Source organism: Brachyistius frenatus, unplaced genomic scaffold (genome assembly GCF_029030835.1).
Source record: "Brachyistius frenatus isolate BFR_SWC_R1_liver_20210118 unplaced genomic scaffold, ASM2903083v1 Contig_632, whole genome shotgun sequence".
NCBI lineage: Eukaryota > Metazoa > Chordata > Actinopteri > Embiotocidae > Brachyistius > Brachyistius frenatus.
Window position 1 is genome coordinate 5,827 of NW_027211231.1, and position 23,765 is coordinate 29,591.

Below are 23,765 nucleotides of genomic sequence, written 5' to 3' on the forward strand. Positions count from 1 at the left end.
TGTTTGCCTTCTTTAACTTTTAAAAGAAGTTTAAAACTTCCGTCTCTCCTACATCGACCAATAGAATGGCAGAACTCAAAGCTGCAGGCTAAGGTCTCATGTCTCATATCAGATCAAAGAGTGCACAGATGGAACAAGAGGAGTCACTCTGCAGCTACGATCACTCAACTTCCTGCCAAATCCACTCAGGACCGGAACTAGGACACTCACAAATGTTCCATCCGCCTGGAGCGCCCTCTAGCGGCTGTTAACAGAACCAGACTCAGAGGTGGGCGGCCATCTGCCTCAACTGGTTGGGGTGAGAGGAGAGCAGAGAGAGAAAAGGACAGCATAGAGATAGAAGAGAAGAACTGTTGGTGGAGACGACAAGCGCAGAGCAGAGACATGCAGCTCCATGACGGGACATCTGGAAAATAAAGAACAGAAACTACACGAGTGAAGGAACTGAATGGAGACAACAGACAATAAGAAGAAACTATGGGAGAGAAAAAGATGGTGAGGTATGAGTCTGTTAAAGAGTAGGAGGAAAGAAAAGTTCAGCATGTAACGAGGTCCTCCAGCAACCTCGGCCTATAACAGCATAACTAAGGGTTGGTTCAGGTCTACCTGAGCCAGCCCTAACTATAGGCTTCATCAAGAAGGAACGTTTTGAGTCTAATCTTAAAGCTAGAGAGGGTTTCTGCCCCTCCAACACAAACTGGGAGCTGGTTCCACAGGGGAGGAGCCTGAAAACTGAAGCTCCGCCTCCCATTCTACTTCTGGAAACTCTAGGAACCACAAGTAGACCAGCGTACTGAAAGAGAAGTGCTCTGCTAGGATTATATGGTTCTATAAGATCTCTAAGATATGATGGAGCCTGGTCATGTAGAGCTTTGTAAGTCATCAAGAGAATTTTAAATTCTGTTCTTGATTTCACAGGAAGCCAGTGAAGAGAAGATAAAACTGGAGAAATATGATCTCTCTCGTTAAATCCCGTCAGTACTCTTGCTGCAGTAGTTTGGATCAGCTGCAGGTTTTTAATGAGTAAATTGGACATCCTAACAACAAGGAATTACAATAATCTAGTCTAGAAGTAACAAACGCAGGAATGAGTTTTTCTGCGTCACGCTGAGGAAGGATTTTCCTGATTTTATTAATATTACGTAGATGAAAGAAGGCAGTTCTGGAGATTTGCTTTATATGGTGTCTAAAGGACAAATCCTCATCAAAGATGACTCCAAGGTTCCTCACAGTTTTGCTGGAGGCCAAGACAACATCATCCAGAGTAACTAAGTGATTACAGAAAGAGTTTCTAAGGTGTTTAGGACCAAGTACAAGAACTTCTGTTTTGTCTGAATTTAGAAGCAGGAAGTTTTTGGTCATCCAGGCCTTTATGTCTTTTAGACAGGCTTCAAGTTTTACTAACTGATTCGTTTCATCTGGTTTTATAGAAAGATATAGCTGAGTGTCATCTGCATAACAATGGAAGTTGATGCAGTGCTTCCTGATGACATCTCCTAATGGAAGCATGTACAAAGTAAAAAGTATTGGGCCTAACACTGAGCCTTGTGGAACTCCATAACTAACTCTTGTCTCTAAAAAATTTGAGAAAGATGGCGAGATGCAGAAGTCTGTTCCACACCCATTGACAGCAGTGATATCAGGCGGGATCTGTGTGTGAAGATGAATAACTATTGCCTTTATTCTCATCGTAGTGAGGACAGAACCTGTCAGAGACCAACTTCATGCTAATATGGATCTTATTTCAAGGTCAATTATTTCATGGTATATTCATTCATTATGAAATATACTGTATTCATATGTTGGTATTAAATACATTCCAATGTGAGGCTGATTTCAAGATGTTCAACTTTTGACAGCAAGGAAGATGTTATCAGGTGGGTAAGATCACAGGTGGACTCCAGCAAGACTTCTGAGATTTGTGTATCCAGAGAGAACCTGGTGGAAAGAGCTCTGAAGTTATGGAAGCGTCAAAGAAATGTGGGTCCTGTGAATCCCTTGAGGATCCTGTTCCTGGAGAACAGGGATTGATACGGGCCTGAAAAAGGACTTTCTGTCAAAGGACTTTCAGGCAAAGTGGACACGGAGCATCAAGACAACACATTAAGGTATTCACACAATATCTAATATTACTGCTGATGGAGCACATTGGAGCGGAGCCTCAGATAATCACAGGCTGCGTGGGGTTTCTTTTTTCTTGAAGAAATTTAAGGATCACGATAATCTGTTGTTCTTGTTTCTAGGCTGCTCTTTGGCTTCAATGTGAAACATTTATTTTGAGTAAAGAGAAATGAGCGAGAGATCAAGGCACTCCAATTAAAATGCTTGACATGTATTTATTTTCCTGACATGTCCATGTAGGGTTCAAAGGAAATGTACATGGTTGTCTACATGTAGAAGCAAAGCCTTGTTGGAGGCCATTTTCCTGAGTCTGCTGCCCTAAAGTCTGAACTACTACAGATGGACTGGGACATTATTTCCTTTTCCTTAAAATGGATCTTTCTGTATTCAGGGCGACTGGACTTCATGTGAAGACCAAATGCATGCCCGAGCTCCAGCAGCTGCCTGAGGGCCTGAAAGTATATGACCTCATCGCCGTCTGTTCGTCTTCAGAGACGACGACTCAGCAGGCTCCAGTATTGCTTTGAGTGTTTACTGGTTGTACTACGTCATGTTTCCTTCACTTCCTTTCTGCTTCTTAACCAGCTACGTTCTGAGGAATCTCACTGAGTATCATTATGTTTGAAATGTAAGTGGACTCGCATTACATCATGTCCCATCTGGCCCCGGAGTTCAGTCCAAGTGGTTCAAGGAAGCAAGTGAAGGATCCAAAATCTTGGAGCACTTCCAACATTTCCTCCTCGAACTTGAAGGTATGTCCAACCGTTCATTTAAAATCATTATTTGGGATTGAAAGTTTAGATTTCCACCCTAATTCTTTACCATAAAACTTAATCAGCATCATATTGAATTGTTTGCATATAAAATGACTGGAGAGATTTATTCTGGTGTCCACTTTGTATTTCTCTTCAACCTGATGGTGGCGCTGCAGGAGAGCCGTGCACTGAATCCTCAGTCATGCAGTGGATGACTGGTGGAGCTCACACACATCTGCTTTTGGAAAATCTGCAAACATTCAAACTCAGTGAAACCGGATCATTGCTGTCTGAATGCCGTGCCGAACCACACTGTTACCCAAGAGTCCGTGTTTGCACAGACACTATCACATCCCAGCAGCTCACATTAAAGATCAGGACTCCTTTAAAACACTGGATGTAGATCTATATTTCTATATATCCATATATCTATATATAGTACGGTGCAGGATTTGATAGAGTGATACACGTGTTAAATAGTTGGTTCTGTGTTAGAATTTGTTCCACTTGTGCTTATTCTTTATGTTTTCTATTGTTTAGTGAAACAAACAAAGAAAAGTCCAGAATTATTTCATACTGCAGCTCTTTATTCCACCTTGTTAGAACTTGAGTGAACAAAACAAACACATAAGAATCTATTTCCTGTGCTTTATTTGTGATGAGTTAAAAGTGCATCCCGGTTTTAGAATCAGCACGAGATGTGCATCAAGTATATCGATGGGAAACTTCAGCCAAACAAAGAGGCCTGTTGAAGGACATGCATATAGATGTCCTGTCCAAAAGAAGAGGAATGGACGGGGTTTCCCTGCTGCTCTGCAGGGGCACAGCCCCTCTGCTCCCCTGCTCTGGATCAGCTGTTCTGCTTCTGGATCTGAGATGGACTGAGCGCATACATTCATTACCTTTATAGCCATCGTGTCCTTTTTTCACACATTGTCGACCATCTAATGTAAATATTTATTACTTTAGCTTACACTGATATAGCAAATGAATGAATACCAGACTTTAAATTGCATTTCTTAGTTCTTGTGCTAAATGTATAGAACACAGTTCCTCCTGTAGATCTGCTCTGGCTCAGGTCCTTGTAGCATTGCATCCTCCACAGCTGATTAGGGACCAGTTCCCCTCTGTGCTTACGGGCTGCAACTCCAGCTGTCCACAACATGTTGAGGATGTTTTTGTAGACGGGAATGAAGACGTCGTCCACACAGGAGGGCAATGAAGCATCGTCCTCTAAGATGTGAAGCAAGTTGTAGAACTGAGATGTTACTGCACTCCAAAAATCTCTCCAAAGGCGTCCCACTCTGGAAGCAAATGACATGAAGTAGGTGCATTTAATATTCATGTTTTATATAATGTAAACATTTATAGTAATACATCACATTTTTACCTTTGGTTGTGGACACTTTTGTCAGCAATAAATCTGCCACGACCGGTTCCTCCCACAGTAAACAATCTGGCCACGCCCACACGTCTCTTCCACCAGTCGATCAGCTGGGACTCTAAATGAGGAGAACAGAGTAGTGTGACACCGGCTGGACAGCTGAACTATTTACATCTGCATGAAGGAGAAGGTCCTTGTCTTGATGGATCCATGCTTCTGCACACCATCCATGAAAAATCCTGCAGCAGTCTGCTTTGTTATTGTGATCTGCATTAAGCTAGAACATCTGTTCAGGAATAGGACGGAAAGATGACTTATGTTATATTCATAATGTAAACAAGACTAATAATGTAAACAAGACTGATAATGTAAACAAGACTAATAATGTAAACAAGACTGATAATGTAAACAAGACTGATGATGTAAACAAGATGTGATAATGTAAACAAGACATGATAATGTAAACAAGACTAATAATGTAAACAAAACTGATCATGTAAACAAGGCATATAATGTAAACAAGACTGATATTGTAAACAAAACTGATAATGTAAACACAACTGATAATGTAAACAAGACATATAATGTAAACAAGACTGACAATGTAAACAAGACGTGATAATGTACACAAGACTGATGATGTAAAGTTATTTTTTTTGCTGCTAATAAAGACAAAACTACCTTGATACCGGAGGAAGAAAAATGTTGCTAGGCAACACAAAAGTAGTCGTGAAAAAAATCCTCCCCGTAATTTACTATTAAATATTAATTCACGTGATTTACAAATAATCATATTATTGTCATTTACATGTTAAACAGCGTCCCAACTATTTCAGAAACAGTTGTACAAGTTCGACTCTTCTTTCTGTCTCATGTTGTGCACATGTTCTCATATCCATGCTTTTATTGTTCACCATTGTTTTTGTGCCTTTTATAAAACTTATACTCAATCAATAAACTTAATTTGATTTGAAGACAGTTTTAGTTTTGAATTTATATGAAATCTTGTCCAACACACGCACGCACACGCACCGTTAAATAAGGGAGTGACTGCTGAAAGTGAAAGTATGAAGTTCAACCTCCATTTTAAGTCGACAGAACAGACGGAAGAAAGTTGAACAGGATTCACGGTGAGTTTTAACAACATGAAGATTATTTTACTGTCGGAGTCTCTTCCGGTGTTCGGAGGGAAGCTGATCATCTGGATCGATCTGTGGATTCAGAGGCTTCATCTGATCAGCTGCTCTGAAACTGCGTCACAGAAGTTAACAGGTTCAACTCAGGACCTAAATCCACCGAGTCCTTCTTCTCTTTGTTCACTGTAAACTTTTGGATGTGGCCACTGAAGCTCTGATCATAGAGGAGCCGCAGGTCGTAAAATAACCGCGTTACCGTGAACGGAAGCCGGTAACGGTTGCCGCCGTGTGATTGTAGTTGCGCCTGAAGTAGTGTGGTTACGGTAAGGTCCGGCTGCGGCCCGCAGATGGGCTGCTTCACTGACTGGAGATAAGCGGGGCCGCACAGAGACGGTTTATTTACAAGGGCCACGTCGAGTCTAGTCTGACGTCATCCGCAGGAAGTCGGACGGAGGAACGTCCATTTTCAAAATAAAATACCCTGTGACACCCCGGTTGTAACTACAGCGATGTCTACTTCCGGTCTTTAGGCAGGAGAAGAAACTCGTTCTCCTGGATGTTAAATACAATTAAAATAAATGCAGCATTATTGATAATAATAATAATATTTTCTTCACATACACAGTTTTATTTCATTCCCCTTCAAACAAATAACAGTCAAAAAGAACAAAACAAATGTGGTTGATCACATGGAAGTAGCAAAAAGCAAAATCCAAGCAGCAGGGACCAAGAACCAAACTGAACTGTTCCATTGTTGTGGCATCAATATTACTATCAATCAGTAAATCTCCAAATGGTGAAAATATTCATCATGAATCATCACCTTAAATTGATAAATTCATCGAACTACAGTCAAGAGCGACTATATACAACCCTGTTTCTGAAACAGTAGAGACGCTGTGGAAAATATAAATAAAAACAGAATGATGATTTTTAAAATCACAAACTCATATTTGATTAAAAATAGACCAAACACAACATATCAAATGTTGAAACGAAGAAATTGTATTGTTTTATAAAAAATATCCATCCAGTTTATTATCAGCTCAGTTCTAAAGCCAGCATCTGTGATGGTACAGGGATGCATTAGTGCACATGCCATGGGTAGCTTGAACATCTGGAAGGAAGCACTAATGCTGAATGATATATTCAGGTTTTGGAGCAACATATGCTGCCATCCAGACAACGTCTCTTTCAGGGAAGGTCTTGTTTATTTCAGCAGAACAACGTCCAACCACATTCTGCACGTATTCCAACAGCATGGTTCTCTAGTAGAAGAGTCCGCTGATAAACTGGCCTCCTGCAGTCCAGACCTGTCAATCATTGGAAACATCTGGAGCATCAGGACATGAACAATACAACAAAGGAGACCCTGAACTGTTGAGCAGCTGAAATCCTCTATCAGGCCAGAATGGGACCACATTTCACTTTCAAAACTCCAGAAACTGGTCTCCTCAGTTTCCCAACGTTTCCAGAGTGTTGTTAAAAGAAGAGGTGATGCAGCTCAGTGGTGAACATGATCCTGGAACAACTTTATAGAGACGTGCTGCTGACATCAGATTTAAAATGAGCAGATATTTTATAAAACAATACATTTCTCAGTTTCAACATTTGATATGTTGTCTTTGGTTTGTTTTATATTAAAAATGAGTTAATGTAATTTACTTTATATTCATTGTCAGTGCAACCGTTGACCTCAAAGCATCAAAGTGATTTAACATTGGCATAAAATGACTGATTAATACATTTCTACATCGTCACACTACTCTTCATCCCTCGTGTGGTGATAGCAGCAGCTGACATTCTCACGCACCAATATCTTCGAAACACCTTGAGGGAATTTCTTCCCATTTGGCACAAATGTTCACTGAGATCTCAAGGATGAACTGATTATATTTTGGTGGTCAAAGGTCAGAGGTCACTGTGATTTTCCTCAGTAATTCAGTTATAGTTGAAAATGTCCCCTCATCCGTCCTCTGGTTTCCTCCCTTCAGGCTCCCGTTGATTTACCTGGGACAGTTCTCCGCCCTCTGATTGGAGGATCATCAGGACACAGACCTCCATTATGGCGACCTCTGACCAGCTGCTGGACCAGATTTATTCCTGGATCAGGCAGAGGGAGTGCTGTGCAGACAAGTTGAGGAAACTGGCCGGGGAGCTGGAGTCAATCACAGAGAACTGCAGGGGCGTTCAAACTATTGGCAGCTCAGTCTCTGTGGTAGGATCGGTATGTCTGCTCGGGGCCGGTGTGGCCACTTTACTCACAGGCGGAGCAGCTGCTCCGTTTTTAGGTGTAGCTGGAGCTGTATATACAGGTGTGGGTGTCGGTACCTCAGTAATTTCTAAAATCACTGAGGGCTTCCTATCCAGCAAAACCATGAAAGAGGCGCTGAAGGAAGATGAGCAGAGTAACGAAACCGTTAAAACAATCCAGCGACTGTTTAAGAGACTGGAGGTCGAGATGAAGAGGGTGAATCCTTCTGCAGATCCAGAAGAACTGGACCTACTCGTCATGACTGAATATCTCAATGCCGCGGCGAGACGAAGTGGACTGGGCTACCGAATCCACATCAGCTTGGACAATGACGAGCCGTTTATTTTTCTGAACGAAGGGCGGGGAGGACCGGGAGAAATGAGGCGCAACCTGAGAATCAACCCTGTATTGTGTGCTGGAGTGTTTGGTGCCTTGGCAATTTTTGCAGTTAAAATGAGTGGAAGAAAATGTATCCATCTTGGTGGTGCAGCTACCAAAATAATTTCTCAAAAGGGTTTTGAAATTGCCTTGAAAGAGACTTCTAAAGCCGGATTGAAGAAAGCCGCTGTTGGCAGTGCCATGGTGAGTCTGTAAGGCCTGGGACACGCTGTCTTCATGGCTGAACATCTTGATTTTCATTTCGGCGGCCATGTTAACAGGTTCGAACATCCGAACATCTCTGTTTTGTCATTTGAGCCTTGCGGTGCTCCTCCACATGAAATTAATAATCAAACAGGTGAACGACGGCGTCTTCCCGCCGCTCTCTTTGTTTCAGTCTCTGAACGACACCATGCAGGCAGTGCGTCCCAGGCGTTACTCATTTTTACATTATTACACATTTAAACACACGTCATATTCTGGTTATTTCTGATTGATTATTAGGTTACTGATTTAGTGTTTTTGTGATGATAACCTTCATAAATGTACATGTATTTAGCCTGAGGCTGAGAGTCTGATTGTGTATTGATCGCTTCCTGTTGATCATCAGGTCGCGGGAGGAGCTGTTGCACTGGTATTTTCACTTTCTGAAGCCGTCGACGACTGGAAAAAAATGATCAAGAACAACCATGTGACTGAAGCCAGCCAGTCCCTGAGAGACACAGCAAACAAGATCCAAGAGACGACGCAGGAACAGAGGAACAAGTTGGACAACATCAAGTATGTTTTCTATGAAATATTATGACTCTTCACACAGATCTGAACCGGCTGTAGGTGTGAACACTGTCACATCTCCTCAGACAGCAGCTTCTCATGTCGGGTAAACTGAAGGTTTTCAAGGAACTCAAAGTGTCAGAACCTCCAAAGGAACTTCAACAGTGTAGTTTTCTGCCACCTTATGTCTCAAACAATTGGGGGTCCGGTGGCTTCACTGCTTCCATCTCATACATCAGACCAGAACTTTGTCTTGCAACATGGCCCCGCACCCTTTTGGGGTAAACCACAGTTTCCATAGACTTTAACGTTAAGGAGCAGTACAAAACCAAACTATTAGAAAACGACCACAGTGATTATTAACTGTATTTATAAATGACCCAAAGACGGCATGTCAAGAAAATATACGTCCACTCTACAACACGTTAGATACCCTGTTTCCAAAACAGTAGTGACGCTGTGTAAAATGTAAATGAAAACAGAATGTGATGGTTTGTAAATCACCCATCCATCCATCCATTTTCCTCTGATTATCCGGGTTGGGTCGCGGTGGCAGCAGGTCCAGCAGGTTGGCCCAAACTTCCCTCTGACACATCTTGCAGCTCATCCTGGGAGATCCCGAGGCGTTCCCGGACCAGCGTCGAGATATAATCCCTTCAGCGTGTTTGGAGTCTCCTGCTAGTAGGAGGCACCCAGGAGGATCCTGATCAGATGCTGAACCACCTCAGCTGACTCCTTTCGACATGAAGGAGTAGCGTCTCTACTCCAAGTTCCCTCCTGATGTATGAGCTCCTGGCCTGATCTCTAAAGCTGAGCCCGGCCTCCTACGGAGGAAACTCATTTTGCTTGTAGCCGCAATCTCCGCACTGATCCTCTTGAATCTGAGGTTCAACAATTGGTCAGAGTCTTTTCCAGCAGCCTGATATAAGTTTTGCCTGGGAGGCTGAGTAGTGTGATACCCCAATAGTTGGAGCAACTCTCCGGTCCCCTTTTTTGAAAATGGGAACCACCCCCGGTCTGCCAGTCCAATGGTACTGATCCCGACTCCCATGTGACATTAAAGAGGGGTGTCAGCCAAGACAGACCAGCAATGTCCAGCGCCTTCAGCATCTCAGGACGGATCTCATCCACCCCCGGCTTCTGCCAGGGATATGGGTGCTTCCCCACCAAGTCTTCAGACGCCAGGTCTTTCCAGCCAACTCCCATCTGATCCAACTCACCACCAGGTGGTGATCAGCTGACAGCTCTGCTCCTCTCTTCACCCGAGTGTCCAAGACACACGGCCGCAGATCAGATGATACGACTACAAAGTCGATCATTGACCCTAACCCTAACCCCCCTCCCTACCAGTGGGTCTAGGGGTGTGGCTGAAGGAGAAGACAGAAGAGAGAGCAGCAGGGTGGATGTGTTGTCCGGTGTGATCCAGGTCTCAGTGAGACCAAGGAAGTCCAGAGATGAAGTCTGCAACTGACTGACAGTTCCAGAGTCCTCCTGTGACGAGGTGTTGGGTATGAGTGGAACAGGTGGGACAGATAACAGAGGAAAGGTTACGGTGTTGGTGTGAACGAGTGAGAGGCCTGTAGTATCTACGAGTAGATATACGCACAGGGACGGAAAGTACACACATACTCAGGTGGCAGTAGTACTACTCAGCTATACTCAGCATCCTCCAACTCCAACGAAAGACTCCTTTGTCTTTATCCTCCGAGTCTTCAGAGACTCCAACGAGAGACTCCTTTGTCTTTATCCTCCGAGTCTTCAGAGACTCCAATGAAAGACTCCTTTGTCTTTGTCCTCCGAGTCTTCAGAGACTCCAACGAAAGACTCCTTTGTCTTTATCCTCCGAGTCTTCATACAACGAGCCCTCACTGACGCTGAAGCTGACGCTTCAAAGCTGGTCAGACCACACCTCCTGCTCCTTAGACCTCCCATCACCAGGTGTTACAAATGGGCGGGAATGGAAACTCTCACCCTGGGCAACTCCAGAAAAGGATAGAGTCCAGCCCCTCTCCAGGAGCTTGATTCCAGAACCAGTTCTGTGCGTGTAGGTGAGCCCAACTACACTGCTCCAAAAATTAAAGGGAACATTTAAACAACACAATGTAACTCCAATCAATCCCACTTCTGGGAAATCAACCTGTCCAGTTAGGATCAACACTGATTGTGAATCAGTTTCACCTGCTGTTGTACAAATGGAACAAACAACAGGTGGAAATGAGGCAATTATCAAGACAACCCTATAAAGGAACGGTTCTGCAGGTGGTGACCACAGACCATTTCTCTGTCCTTGTCCTTTCTGGATGATCGTTGGTCCCTTTTGCATTTTGCCAGTGTCCTCACCACTAGAGGTAGCATGAGGTGTCTACAACCCACAGAAGTTGCTCAGGTAGTGCAGCTCATCCAGGATGGCACATCAATGTACACTGTGGCAAGAAGGTTTGCTGTGTCTGTCAGCACAGTGTCAAGAGGACGGAGGAGATACCGGGAGACGGGCTGGTCCACCAGGAGACGTGTAGGGGGCCGTAGGAGGACAACAACCCGGCAGCGGGACCGCTATCTGCTCCTTTGTGCAAGGAGGAACAGGAGGAGCGCTGCCAGAGCCCTACAAAATGACCTCCAGCAGGCCACTAATGTGCATGTTTCTGCTCAAACTGTCAGAAACAGACTCCATGAGGGTGGTACGAGGGCCCGACGTCCACAAGTGGGGTCTGTGCTTACAGCCCAACACCGTGCGGGGCGATCGGACTTTGCCGGAGAACACCAAGATCGGCAGCTTCTCCGTCGGCGATCTGTGGTCTTCACGGATGAGAGCAGGTTCACCCTGAGCACATGTGACAGATGTGACGGAGTCTGGAGACGCCGTGGAGAACGTTCTGCTGCCTGCAACATCCTCCAGCGTGACCGGTTTGGCGGCGGGTCAGCAACGGTCTGGGGAGGCATTTCTTCGGAGGGCCACGCAGCCCTCTGTGTGCTAGCCAGAGGTACCCTGACTGCCATCAGGTCCCGGGATGAGATCCTCAGACCCGTTGAAGACCATCTGCTGGTGCAGCGGGTCCTGGGTTCTTCTGATGCGGGACAATGCTCGGCCTCATGTGGCTGGAGTGTGTCAGCAGTTCCTGCACGATGAAGGCATCGATGCTACGGACCGGCCCGCCCGTTCCCCAGACCTGAATCCAATTCAGCACATCTGGGACATCGCGTCTCGTTCTGTCCGCCGACGCCACGTCCACCACAGACTGTCCGGGAATGGACCGATGCTTTGATCCAGGTCTGGGAGGAGATCCCTCAGGAGAACATCTGTGGTCTCATCAGGAGCATGCCCAGGATGTGTTGTTAAAGTGTTCCCTTTATTTTTTTGAGTAGTGTATATCTAGCTGGCACCGCTCCACCTCCTGCACCAGCTCCGGCTCTTTCCGCGCTAGGAAGTGACGTTCCACGTCCCTAAAGCTGGTCTATGCTGCCGGCGATCGGCTCGCCCGTGTTCCCGGCCCGCCGCCTAGTCTGCATTGCACCCAACCCCGATGCTTGTCCCTACGGGTGGTGGGTCCACAGGGTGGCTGCTCCATGTTGTTTCTTGGGGCTGAGCCCAACCGGGCCCCATGGGCAAAGGCCTGGCCCCCAGACGCTTGCCCGCGAGCTCCACTCCCAGGTCTGGTTCCAGTAGGGTGCCTGGTTTCCATGATCCGGGCGAGGTGGCTGAACTCTGTGTGCTGCTGTCCATCGGGGGGCTTTGATATTCTAATTTAATATAAAATAGACCAAAGACAACATATCAAATGTTAAAATGGAAATTTAATTGTTTTATGAAAATGATTTGCTCATTTTGAATCTGATATCAGCAACACGTCTCTAAAAAATTGTTCCAGGATCATGTTCACCACTGAGCTGCATCACCTCTTCTTTTAACAACACTCTGGAAATGATTTTAATTCTGTTTATAATCGGTTCCTTTGCCTGTTTTATTTATAGGAAGATGTTAGACGAAATGGCTAAAGAACAACAAACACACGAGAAGGCTCAACGAGAACGTGAGAAGATTCAACAGCAACGAGAACGTGAGAAGATTCAACAGCAACGAGAACGTGAGAAGATTCAACAGCAACGAGAACGTGAAAAGATTCAACGGCAACGAGAACGTGAGAAGATTCAACAGCAACGAGAACGTGAGAAGATTCAACAGCAACGAGAACATGAAAAGATTCAACGGCAACGAGAACGTGAGAAGATTCAACAGCAACGAGAACGTGAGAAGATTCAACAGCAACGAGAACATGAAAAGATTCAACGGCAACGAGAACGTGAAAAGATGCAACGAGAACGTGAATTTGAACTTGTGATGATTCAACGTCTTCGAGAACTTGAGGAAAAGCCTCCCAGAGTGAAAAACAATCATCAAAATCATGACAAGGACCACGGACGCTTCTTGAGTTCGACTCCAGCTCAGGAGGACAAAGGAAACCAGGACCATGATGCTAAACCTCAGACAAATCAAACAGATGAAAACAGACGCAACGCTGATCAATCGAGGCGGAGCAACAGCCAGAAGGAGAAAGAAAGAGACCAAAGTGAACAGAGTGGAGGTGGGCAACAGGGAGGAGGTGGGCAACAGGGAGGAGGTGATCAGGGAGATCAGGGGAGGGATAGTGAGGATGAAGATAGAGACCAGACTGATGAAGAAAAGGATAGTGAGGATGAGGAAAGCAGCGAGGAGACTGAGCAAACCTCTGCAGAAGATGTGAGGGCCGCGTTGCTCAATGTTCGGTCCATGAACAACAAGCCAACAAAAGTCTCTAACCTCATAACCTGGACCAAAAGGGATGTGTTTCTCACAACAGAGACGTGGTTACGAAAGGACACTGGAGATCCAGTCCTTCGTAAAGCTACGCCAGAAGGCTTCAGAGCCTATCATTGGGCGAGGGACAGTAGAGGGGGAGGGGCCGCCATTCAGCACACAGATGAGTTGCAGGGAGAACAAACTCGTTTTACTGAGCCAACAACCTTTGAATATGTCGCCACAGCTCTGAACCGTGAGGGGTGGGATGAACCTATCCTTTTCATTAGTTTGTACCACCGACATGCAACAAACTTAACACAATTCGGTAACTTCATGGATGAGTTGCAAGATCTTCTCTTGGATTGCCAACGCTACACAAGGGTCATCTTGGCCGGCGATTTCAATATCTGGCTTGATGTTGAAGGAAATCGCTTCACTAAAAGATTTATGGAATTCTTAAAGAAAAATGCCTTGGATCTGCATGTACTGGAGGCAACATACCGGTCTGGTCACTTTCTGGACCAAGTCTTCAGCAGCAATGTTGACGTTTTTGATGTCTTTGTACGGAACGACGAAATATCAGATCATTCCACCGTATATTTCACCATAAGGCCAGTGTCAAAAGATAAGAAGAAAAAAACTAAAGCAGATGTGGATCAAGACGAGCATGCAAAACATTTCAGAAAGAGGGAACCGTAAAAAAAAAAGTGACAGGTTCAAGAGGATAGGTTTTCTAATCTTATCAAATTAATTCTAATTTGTTTAAAATATTTAGAAATGTCCAACAGGGGAAACATCGTCAAGAGTCCTACACGGAGAGGCTGCAGCTCTATCAACAAGATGATCCACTTTTAGGAAATTGAATTAGATACAAATGGAATCACTTCCTTAAATAAAATAGTCACACGGAAGAGTGTTTTGAGTAAATATTTTTAAATTAAATTGATTCATTTAAAACGACACACTTTTCCTGGTGCTGATCTGTTAAATTGGTAGGATCAATTGTATTCAATTTTTATTGATAGATCTTTCGTGGAATTTTGATTGATTCAATTTATTAAATTTAGGTGGTCTGAGAACAGACACCGCCTCTATGGGATGTTAAGAGACACGATGTTTCTAGAAAGAAGAGCTGCACCATCCAAAATAGGATGAATGCTGTCGCTCCGGATCAGACCAGGTTTTCCCCAGAAAGTGTTCCACTTGTCAGTGAAGGCCACACCGTGAGCTGAACACGCCCTCGACAGGCCGCGTGATGAAGCCCCTCTCCGGAGGGCCGGTTCTGGTACCACCAGGCGACCACAGAGGAGCGTGCTCTGCAGAAACGGCTTCCATTGACTGTTCACACTTCATCTGAACTGGCAATAAAACACACCTGAAAGATGGAAAACAAGAGGCAGCAGTTTCCTCCTCAGCCCACGACAGCATGTTGTTCCTCTGAAAAGCCCCGTCACTCGGAGGGTTCGACCTCGGGGAATATTTACCTGTCAAACTGTTAACGTGTTAGATTTCAGGAAACCTTGTGTTTAGTCTGACGTAAGACTTGTATAATCCAGCATCCTACTTTTAATATACTAGAATAGTAATGATACAGCTGTTTTATCAAACATAGTTCATGTTTTAATTACGTAGCTTAAAAATCCTCCAGTGGTTGTTGACTTTTGTATGTTGAACCAAGATGGAGGACGTTGCAGTGGGTCTTCTATTCATCCTGATTTTCTCTCATCGTCTCTGAATGCTCCTTTAACACAGTTTTGATGCTAGTTGAACAGAACTTTTATTATTAATCATTCATATTTTTTTTGTATCATTATGGAAGAAGGTTTATAACTGAATCCACTTTTTGTCCATGTTCACTTTTACTTGTTTGTGTTTACGTTCTATAATCTGCTGATTTGTTGACTAAAACTGACCGAAGCTTCCGGCTCTGCTCATCTCCGAACGGCGCCGTTCCAAACGGCAGGGTTAAAACTGAAATTGTACATTTAACTAACGTTAAACTTTATATTGTTCACTTTAAACAATAATATCAGCTGTTCTCTTTATAACTGGAACGATGAAATATTTGATTGCAATCTGTTCAAATAAATTCAGCCCGACGAGAAGCTCAGTTGACATTGATAATCCTGAAGTGTGTGAATGTGAACCTGAAATAAACAAGGTGTCAGCTGTTTGATTTGTGTGTCCGACTGTTGGTGTAAAGACAAACAGCCTCAGGATGATGTTTGTTCCCAACACGCTCCCGGCGGACTTCCTCCTGCGGTCCTGATCTCTACGATAAACTGGGTCAATGTGTTCAGGTGGGTCGAGAGCTGAGAGTATAAAACCCGGACCAACAGTTGGTTTTCTCAGAGACACGAGACGAGACGAGCACCAGGTGTGTCTGTCTTCACATCAGACTCCATCTTTTATTTATCTTAATGGATTCTGAAGTGTCTGCAGGTGTTTCAGCTCCACTGAACCCAACCGGTCTGAATGTAGAAAAATATTCTGTCATCAGGCTCTAATGCATCAATGTTCATTCAGTTCACTTCATTCTGCTCTAGGGTTAGGGTTAGGTGAAGGGGACTGATCCTCCCATCCAACTGACTGGATGAGAGTGAATGCACGGTCTCCCACCCCAGCCCCTCCCCTCAAATCCCGTGCTTTTGGTTAGGGTTTCCTTTGTCCATGTGGCCAGGGAACAGTCCTGTCCTCCATGGCGACGGACGAGAATCCCGTTTGGGCTTATAATCCTTGTTCATGGTAAGTATATGTACATATTTTTTGGTAATTTTTGGGTGCGATAGATCCCTATATAAAAAAAAATAAAAAAAATAAAAAGAGACTAACTTGTCTTGAAAAAAATTTGACCTATTTGTCCTACATTCTTGTGCCTGTCACAATGTTTGAGCTTCTTTTATTCTTCAGGCGTCTGCACGAAAAAAAATAAAATAAAAGTGTTCTCCGAGTCTTTTTTTGCTTGCTGGGCAGGTCCTCTTGTCTTTTTTCAGCAGATAAAATTTGTGAGGAGGGGACAGGGGTTGCTTCTGCATCTGCTCCTTTTGTGGCGTCTCCCTGTCCTGCGGGGGCGGGCCTTGTGGAGCATTTTGTCCATTGGCCGTTTTTCCTGCCTGTCTTTGACAATCTGTAATTTATGCAGTTACGAGGTGGCCAGCTTTTGGAGGAGTCCTTGCTCTACTCTGTGCTTTTTGCCTTTTTGGTAATGCTTACAGTTTGTGATTATGTTCTCTAATTAAATGGACCACTGTTTGTGTTTTTTTAAATATAGGGATCTGTTTTAAAAATTCCTGATTCATGTGTGCATGTTAGTGTGTCACAGACACAGGAGCTGACTTGCAGCTAAATGTAGGAGCATCAGATTAAGCCTTTAGTTTTGATAGTTATTGAAGCTGTAGCCCACAGACGATGAGGATCTTCATCACCTGGAAGACTTAGAGCAGGGGTGTCAAACATAGGATCCGGCCCGCCAGGGGGTCCAGCTATGAGAATATGGAGGTTTATGAGTACAAAAAATTTTTAATTTTTTTTTTTAATCGATCCAGTAATTGCTTCAAAAACAGTGTAAATGCGATTTCTGCTCCGGAGGCAGCAGCGCTCATTACCACAGGCAGATAAACAGTGGGCTGATGTCAGAGTTTTTGGTCTTTATGTTTCTAGTTTATTGTAGAAAGACCTTAAAATAGGATTTATCATCCAAAAACCTTCACCAATGATTTAAACATAGAGAAATATTGTCGTTATGAATGCGTTATTATGCTATGAATTTACTGGTCTGGCCCACTTGAGGTGAAAGTGGGCAGTATGTGGCCCCTTAACTAAAATGGTTTTTCCAACATTGAAATTCCATCAGATCCTGTTTCCACTGTTAACGTGTCCATTTGAGAGCATAAAAGAGCTGTAGTTTGTGAGTAGTGTGGATGGGCAGATACCAGTCTAGCACTAGGACCCAGACAGGAAGGGAGGCCTCTTTCCTGCACACCTGAGCTCAAGCTGAGGCCTCTTTAGACCAAATAAAATGGTTTGTTCTGTTTAACATATTAAGTTTGTTAATTTGTTGTAAATAGTCTCCAGGCAACTGCATGTTTGAAACTGAGGGGAAGGGCTTTGTTTCAGGCCTGTAAATGAATTGATTTTGTTTGTAAAGTAATTTTTTTTTTCTATGAATTAATTTTCTTGCTTTAGTTATTTCAGCAGCTACTTTTGAGAAACCAGCCACTGTTGTTTTTTTTTCCATCATTTGTTAGGTTTTGGTTTGTAGAGAAATGAAAGGTAAAAAACAGCCCAAAGTATTTGGTATTAAAACAGTGTGTCTGTGTTTAGGCTGCCAGGGAGAAGGAAATGGTTCCAGTCTTTATTCATGTCTTGTGTGGGTTTGTTTATTTTGTAGTGCTGTTAAATGGTTTGGTTTATCTCCAATGAATTTGTTTGCAGTGATGATTATTTGTTGTACATGTCATTTACAAGCATTACACTACATTATTACATGACATTTCATTGATCTGACTCTTTTATCCAAAGTGACTTACAATAAGTTGATTTGAACCATGAGGGTACAAAAGCAGAACAACAGGAATGAAGAAAATGCAATTTGTTCCAGAAAGCCAAACTACAAAGTTCTATCAGTAAGTTCCATTTGAAGATACTAAAGTTGTAGTGTTCAAGGTAAAGTCTGAAGAGGTGTGTTTTTAGTTTGTGGTGGAAGATGTTGAGAGTTTCTGCTGTCCTGATGTCGTTGGGGAGCTCATTGTACCATTTAGGAGCCAGGACAGAAAACAGTTGTGATTTTGTAGAGTGTTTAGCTCAGTGAGGAGCAACAAGCTGATTGGTAGAAGCAGAGCGGAGGGAGCGGGCTGGGATGTAAGGTTGGACCATGTCCTGGATGTAGACTGGACCTGATCTGTTCACAGAGTGGATGCCAGCAGCTACTGGTAACCAGTGAAGGGAGAGAGAGGAGGGAGAGAAGGAGAGAGTGAGTGAATGTTGTGACTGACAGGTCCAGAGTCTGTTGATGTGGTCAGGTTGTCAGTTTGAGAGAGTAAGAGATAAAGAAGTGGTCGGAGACATGAAGTGGAGTTACAGTGAGGTTAGATGTGGAGCAGTTTGTGGTGAAATATAGTCCAGGTGGTTCCAACCTTTGTGAGGAGGAGGGGAAGGACTGAGGGAGACAGCAAAGGAAGACAGGAAGAGCAGAAGGTCAGATGACTTGTCAGTCTGGATGTTAAAGTCACCCAGAAGGACAAGTGGAGGACCATTTTCTGTGAAAAGGAGGACGTCTAATTTGTCCAAGAAATCTCCCAAAGGACCTGGAGGACGGTAGAGGACAACAATGTTTAATTGTACTGGATGAGTAACTGTCACAGCATGAAACTGAAGAGACAGTGAGGTAGGAAGTGTAAGTAGGTAAAGAGAAAACCTCCATTTAGGGCAGGGGTGTCAAAGTCATTTTAGTTAAGGGGCCACATACTGCCCACTTTGATGTGAAGTGGGCCAGACCAGTAAAATCATAGCATAATAACGCATACATAATGCCAATATTTGTCTTTGTTTCAAACATTGGTGAAGGTTTTTGTATGATAAACCCTATTTGAATGTCTTTCTACAATAAAGTATAAACATAAAGAGCAAAAACTCCGACATCAGCCCACTGTTTATCTGCCCCGGCTCTCCTCTGCAGATTCCCTCGCTTTGTGATGCGTTTGACGTGAAACGCTTCACAAAGCGAGCAGCGAGCGTGGCTGCCTCCGGAGCAGACGTCGCATTTATGCTGTTTTTGAAGCAATTACTGGATGGATAAAAAAAAAAAAAAAAAAAAAAAAAACGTTTGTACTCATAAACCTCCATATTGTCATAGAAATGCAATTTATGTCTTTCTGTAATTTTCACACTTAGCAAAATCTTCCGGCGGGCCGAGCCGGAAGAGAAAACCTCCATTTAGGGAGATGAGTAAACCAGCCTCCCTGACTGCAGTTTGAACCCACATTCTTTATTTGTTTGTTTGTTAATTTGTGTTTGATTTTATTTTTGTATGAAACAGTTATTTCAATCTCTTTATTATTCCTGGTGTTTAGTTTTATCATCCAGTCAACTGGATTGTCTACATCAGTGTGAAGTTCCAGTTTATTGTGGCTCCTGTCTATTAAGATGACTTGTGTCAAAGGTGAAAATAAGTGACTTGTGTCAAAGGTGTGTGAGTGGTTAGAAGTTGCTTGTGTTGCTCATTGTGTGTTAATGGCAGCAGCAGTCTGTTCTCTCTGAAGTTGTTGTAGTGCTGCTTGGTTGTGGTGGTTGTGGATGGAAGGATGGAAGGAAGGAAGGAAGGAAGGAAGGAGGTATTTATTTGAGCTTGAACTTGCTCCATTGGGCAGCTCAGCTCACAAACAAGCCATTTTGTAATGTTTGTAATATGTCATAGGTACGTTCCTGCTCTGGACAACAGTGCTGTCTGAAAGTTGGGGTGAAACAAGCAACATGTAAGAACTGCTCCACTGATTATATGTTTAAAGGTCATCTTCATATGGAAAAGTGGGAAGTCCCCAAAGTTCAGCCTATATAGATGAGTTTTGAAGATAAATTGTAATCCATCCACTCACAGTCATTACACAATGACATCATCCTTTCTATGGTTGCACATGACTTTAGCATAACCTGCTTTCCAACCCTGTGATTATGTAATGCTTAATAAGAGTTACTATAGAATTAGTGTTAGCATTGGGCTAGCGACCTTTAAAGTCATACAGATGATGAATTTTGATGTAAACATACCTGTTACATAAATACATACTTAAAGCACAGACGTATTTATCACTTGGACATATTTACTGGTTTGTGAATGCACACATTTAAGATGGACACACTGTAGTCTCTCTCTCTCTCTCTCTCTCTCTCTCTCTCTCTCTCTCTCTCTCTCTCTCTCTGCTGCAGCCTCTGCTGTCTGTCTGTCTGTGTGTGTCTGTCTGTCTGTCTGTCTGTCTGTTTGCTCATGTCTTTGGCTTCTAGCTTGTTGAGCAACACTGTAAAGTCTTCACTGACGTCACTGAGTAACTCACACGTGCTGTGATCATAAGATGATAGACATCATTAATAATATCAATCTGGTACTTTACTACATTATTAACAGTGTTAAGATTTCTCTATTTGTTCATTACTGAGAGGTTGAACTGTTGGTTGTAGAAGTGCTAACGAGGTGAGAAAAAGTGATCAATGTTTGATATTTGTAAAGCTTCATTGTTTGTAAAGCTTCATTGTTCAACTTAATCAGCACTGAAACAGCACATGAACACATGAAACATGTTTTCTGTTAAAGTAATTGTTGTGAAGGTTTATTTTGTGACAGAACTTAAAAAAAAAAAGTTATAAGTTTATTGTTGAACTTTAAAAATATTGTAATTTATTGAATCATTTGTATATTCTTGTCCCGCTGCAGGTTAGGTTTTTGAAAGTTGAAACTCCCCACCGAAGGAGCGGCGGAGAGGAGAGGCACGGGCCCCCCTCCAGGATTCTGGTCTCCCCGTCAGCAGCACCGCTCACCCTCTCCTCCTCGCGTTGGGCCTCATGGCAGGCAGGCGGCTCCGGCAGATGGCGGCCCCCTCTCCTCCAGCTGAAGTCTGAAGAAGCTGCTTTTAATCCAATTTGTGAAAAGTCGGAAAAAAGCAAAAGAGCCATGTCTTTGGAATAAAAATGGTGTTTTTATTTTTAATTCCAAGCACTCAAGACACGTGCATGTGCCGTCGCGACGTTTCGACCAAAATCAGGTCTTCATCAGGCAAAGGCACAGAGAGAAAGAATGACCGTCCAGACGGCTGAGAGGTATATTCCTCTGAACAGCTCAGTGGAACAAAGGAGACAATGGGAGGTGAGTACTTCTCATCATCGCCCATTGTCTGCTGGGGTGGGCCCAGACATGACATCCAGAGCACTGTCTAGGATTCAGGTTCACAAGTGCCTGGTCCCCTGCGGCCAGCAGAGGGGGCTATTGCTTCCCCTTGTCATGTCACCCCCTTGGTCAATAGGAGCAGGCTTCCAGATATGCACTCATGTGGCAAAACAGTCCCAGATAGGTGGCTGGCTCACAAGGGCCTGGAAGCCTGCAGCCAGAAGAGGAGGCAGAAGCCAAAATATCCCATTTTAGGGTTTTTGGAGTGTAATAATTCACCAAATTTTTATTAGAGGCCAAATAATCCCATTTTAGGTTTTTAGAATTATAAATCACCAATGTTAGGGTTTTAGATTTATAATTTACCAAATTTGCACAATTTTATCTCTATTGAGTTTGTTTCTCACCAGTCAACAAGGGCAGACTACCCGGCATACACGGGTGGTGACACAGCCCCCGACAGAGAGGGGCGGTCAGCTCACAAGGGCCAATGGCAACCTACAGCCAGAAGAAGAGGCAGATGCCAAAAACATCCCAATTTAGGGTTTTTAGAGGCTATAATTCAACAAATTGTGATTAGAGGCCAAATTATCCCATATTAGGGTTTCAGAAATATAAACCACCAACTTGAATTAAGCATGGATGTGTTTATAAGCCAAAATATCCCATATTAGGGTTAAGTTTTATGCCCAATTAGGGTTAAGTTTTATGCCAAATTAAACCATGGTTAGGATTAGGGCCAAAGTAACCTGGGTTAAGGTTAGGGCAAAATAAAACTGGGTTAAGTTTAGGGCAAAATAAAAATGGGTTAAGTTTAGGGCCAAATTAAACTGGAATAAGTTTTAGGGCCAAAGCATTTTGGATCAGAATCAGGTTACAAAATAACACAATTTGGGTTCAAGTCTAGTCATGCGGTAAGTATCACAATTTGGAGTCAGTGAGAGCATAAAGTGAGCAGAACAAAGCACAGTTGGCATTAAGGTGAGTATACAGTGTACATCATAACCACAGTCGGTATCAAGGTGTGCATACATACATTTTTAGCATCAAAGTGGGCCTCAGGTACATGGCAATCACAATTGGGCTTCCTGGCGGGCAATAATCGGCATATGTCACCCTAAATGGCCCTTATCTAGGCAGTAGGTACTGTACATTGCATTATTTGGCCTCAGCTCGAGCACTCTCAGTGGCACATGTCATCCTTATTTGGCATCAAAATTGAGCATTATTTGCACATGCAAGCCACGTTTGGCATCAAGGTGAGTATAAATTATACATCGCAATCACTTTTATTAGCAAGGGGAGCATTACTTGTTCACAATCAGCATCAGAGTGAAGTCTAATTGATACCTCTTATCACGCAGATGACTGTCCCAGGGAATGTGGTCTGGAGTCCTGTGATCCAGCTGCTGGCCAACCACGGGACCAAGGTGGTTAAAGGTGAATTTTTTAATAAAAAAAGTCTTTTTAATTAAAGACGTGTCCTCTTCTGGCATTCCTTATCTTTCTCATGGGGTGTGTGTTGTTCCCCCAAGTCGTGGCGCTGCAACAGGCTGCTGGGGGGATGATGTTGTCCATGGTGTCGGAGTCTGTCTGTGGGGGGGTGGAAAGGTCCCCCTGGAGGTCCGGAGGAAGCAGGGAAGCGGCGGTGTGTGTGGGAGATCCATCCCGAAGGTGGCACTGGCAGGTTAGGTTTTTGAAAGTTGAAACTCCCCACCAAAGGAGCGGCGGAGAGGAGAGGCACGGGCCCCCCTCCAGGATTCTGGTCTCCCCGTCAGCAGCACCGCTCACCCTCTCCTCCTCGCGTTGGGCCTCATGGCAGGCAGGCGGCTCCGGCAGATGGCGGCCCCCCTCTCCTCCAGCTGAAGTCTGAAGAAGCTGCTTTTAATCCAATTTGTGAAAAGTCGGAAAAAAGCAAAAGAGCCATGTCTTTGGAATAAAAATGGTGTTTTTATTTTTAATTCCAAGCACTCAAGACACGTGCATGTGCCGTCGCGACGTTTCGACCAAAATCAGGTCTTCATCAGGCAAAGGCACAGAGAGAAAGAATGACCGTCCAGACGGCTGAGAGGTATATTCCTCTGAACAGCTCAGTGGAACAAAGGAGACAATGGGAGGTGAGTACTTCTCATCATCGCCCATTGTCTGCTGGGGTGGGCCCAGACATGACATCCAGAGCACTGTCTAGGATTCAGGTTCACAAGTGCCTGGTCCCCTGCGGCCAGCAGAGGGGGCTATTGCTTCCCCTTGTCATGTCACCCCCTTGGTCAATAGGAGCAGGCTTCCAGATATGCACTCATGTGGCAAAACAGT

General features: G+C 43.9%; 1 protein-coding gene and 1 long non-coding RNA gene across 4 annotated transcripts; one reads left to right on the forward strand and one right to left on the reverse strand.

The window, feature by feature from the left end:
- Positions 1-3,512: 3,512 nt before the first annotated feature.
- Positions 3,513-5,802, reverse strand: LOC138614950 (uncharacterized). 3 transcript variants are annotated; one of them, XR_011310374.1, is made up of 3 exons: positions 5,653-5,802; positions 4,267-4,378; positions 3,513-4,180 (listed from the first exon to the last, which is right to left on the reverse strand). It is a non-coding gene; the product is annotated as an uncharacterized lncRNA (long non-coding RNA). The 3 variants fall into 3 exon arrangements; XR_011310373.1 differs by lacking the exon at positions 5,653-5,802 and adding an exon at positions 5,422-5,646; XR_011310372.1 differs by lacking the exon at positions 5,653-5,802 and adding an exon at positions 5,293-5,646.
- LOC138614949 (GRB10-interacting GYF protein 2-like) lies at positions 5,303-15,749 on the forward strand. Its single transcript, XM_069688564.1, has 4 exons — positions 5,303-5,390; positions 7,391-8,232; positions 8,639-8,808; positions 12,772-15,749. Exons 2-4 carry the CDS (start codon positions 7,462-7,464, stop codon positions 14,273-14,275), a joined length of 2,445 nt encoding a protein of 814 aa, XP_069544665.1. The 5' UTR covers positions 5,303-5,390; positions 7,391-7,461; the 3' UTR covers positions 14,276-15,749.
- The last annotated feature ends 8,016 nt before the right edge of the window (positions 15,750-23,765 follow it).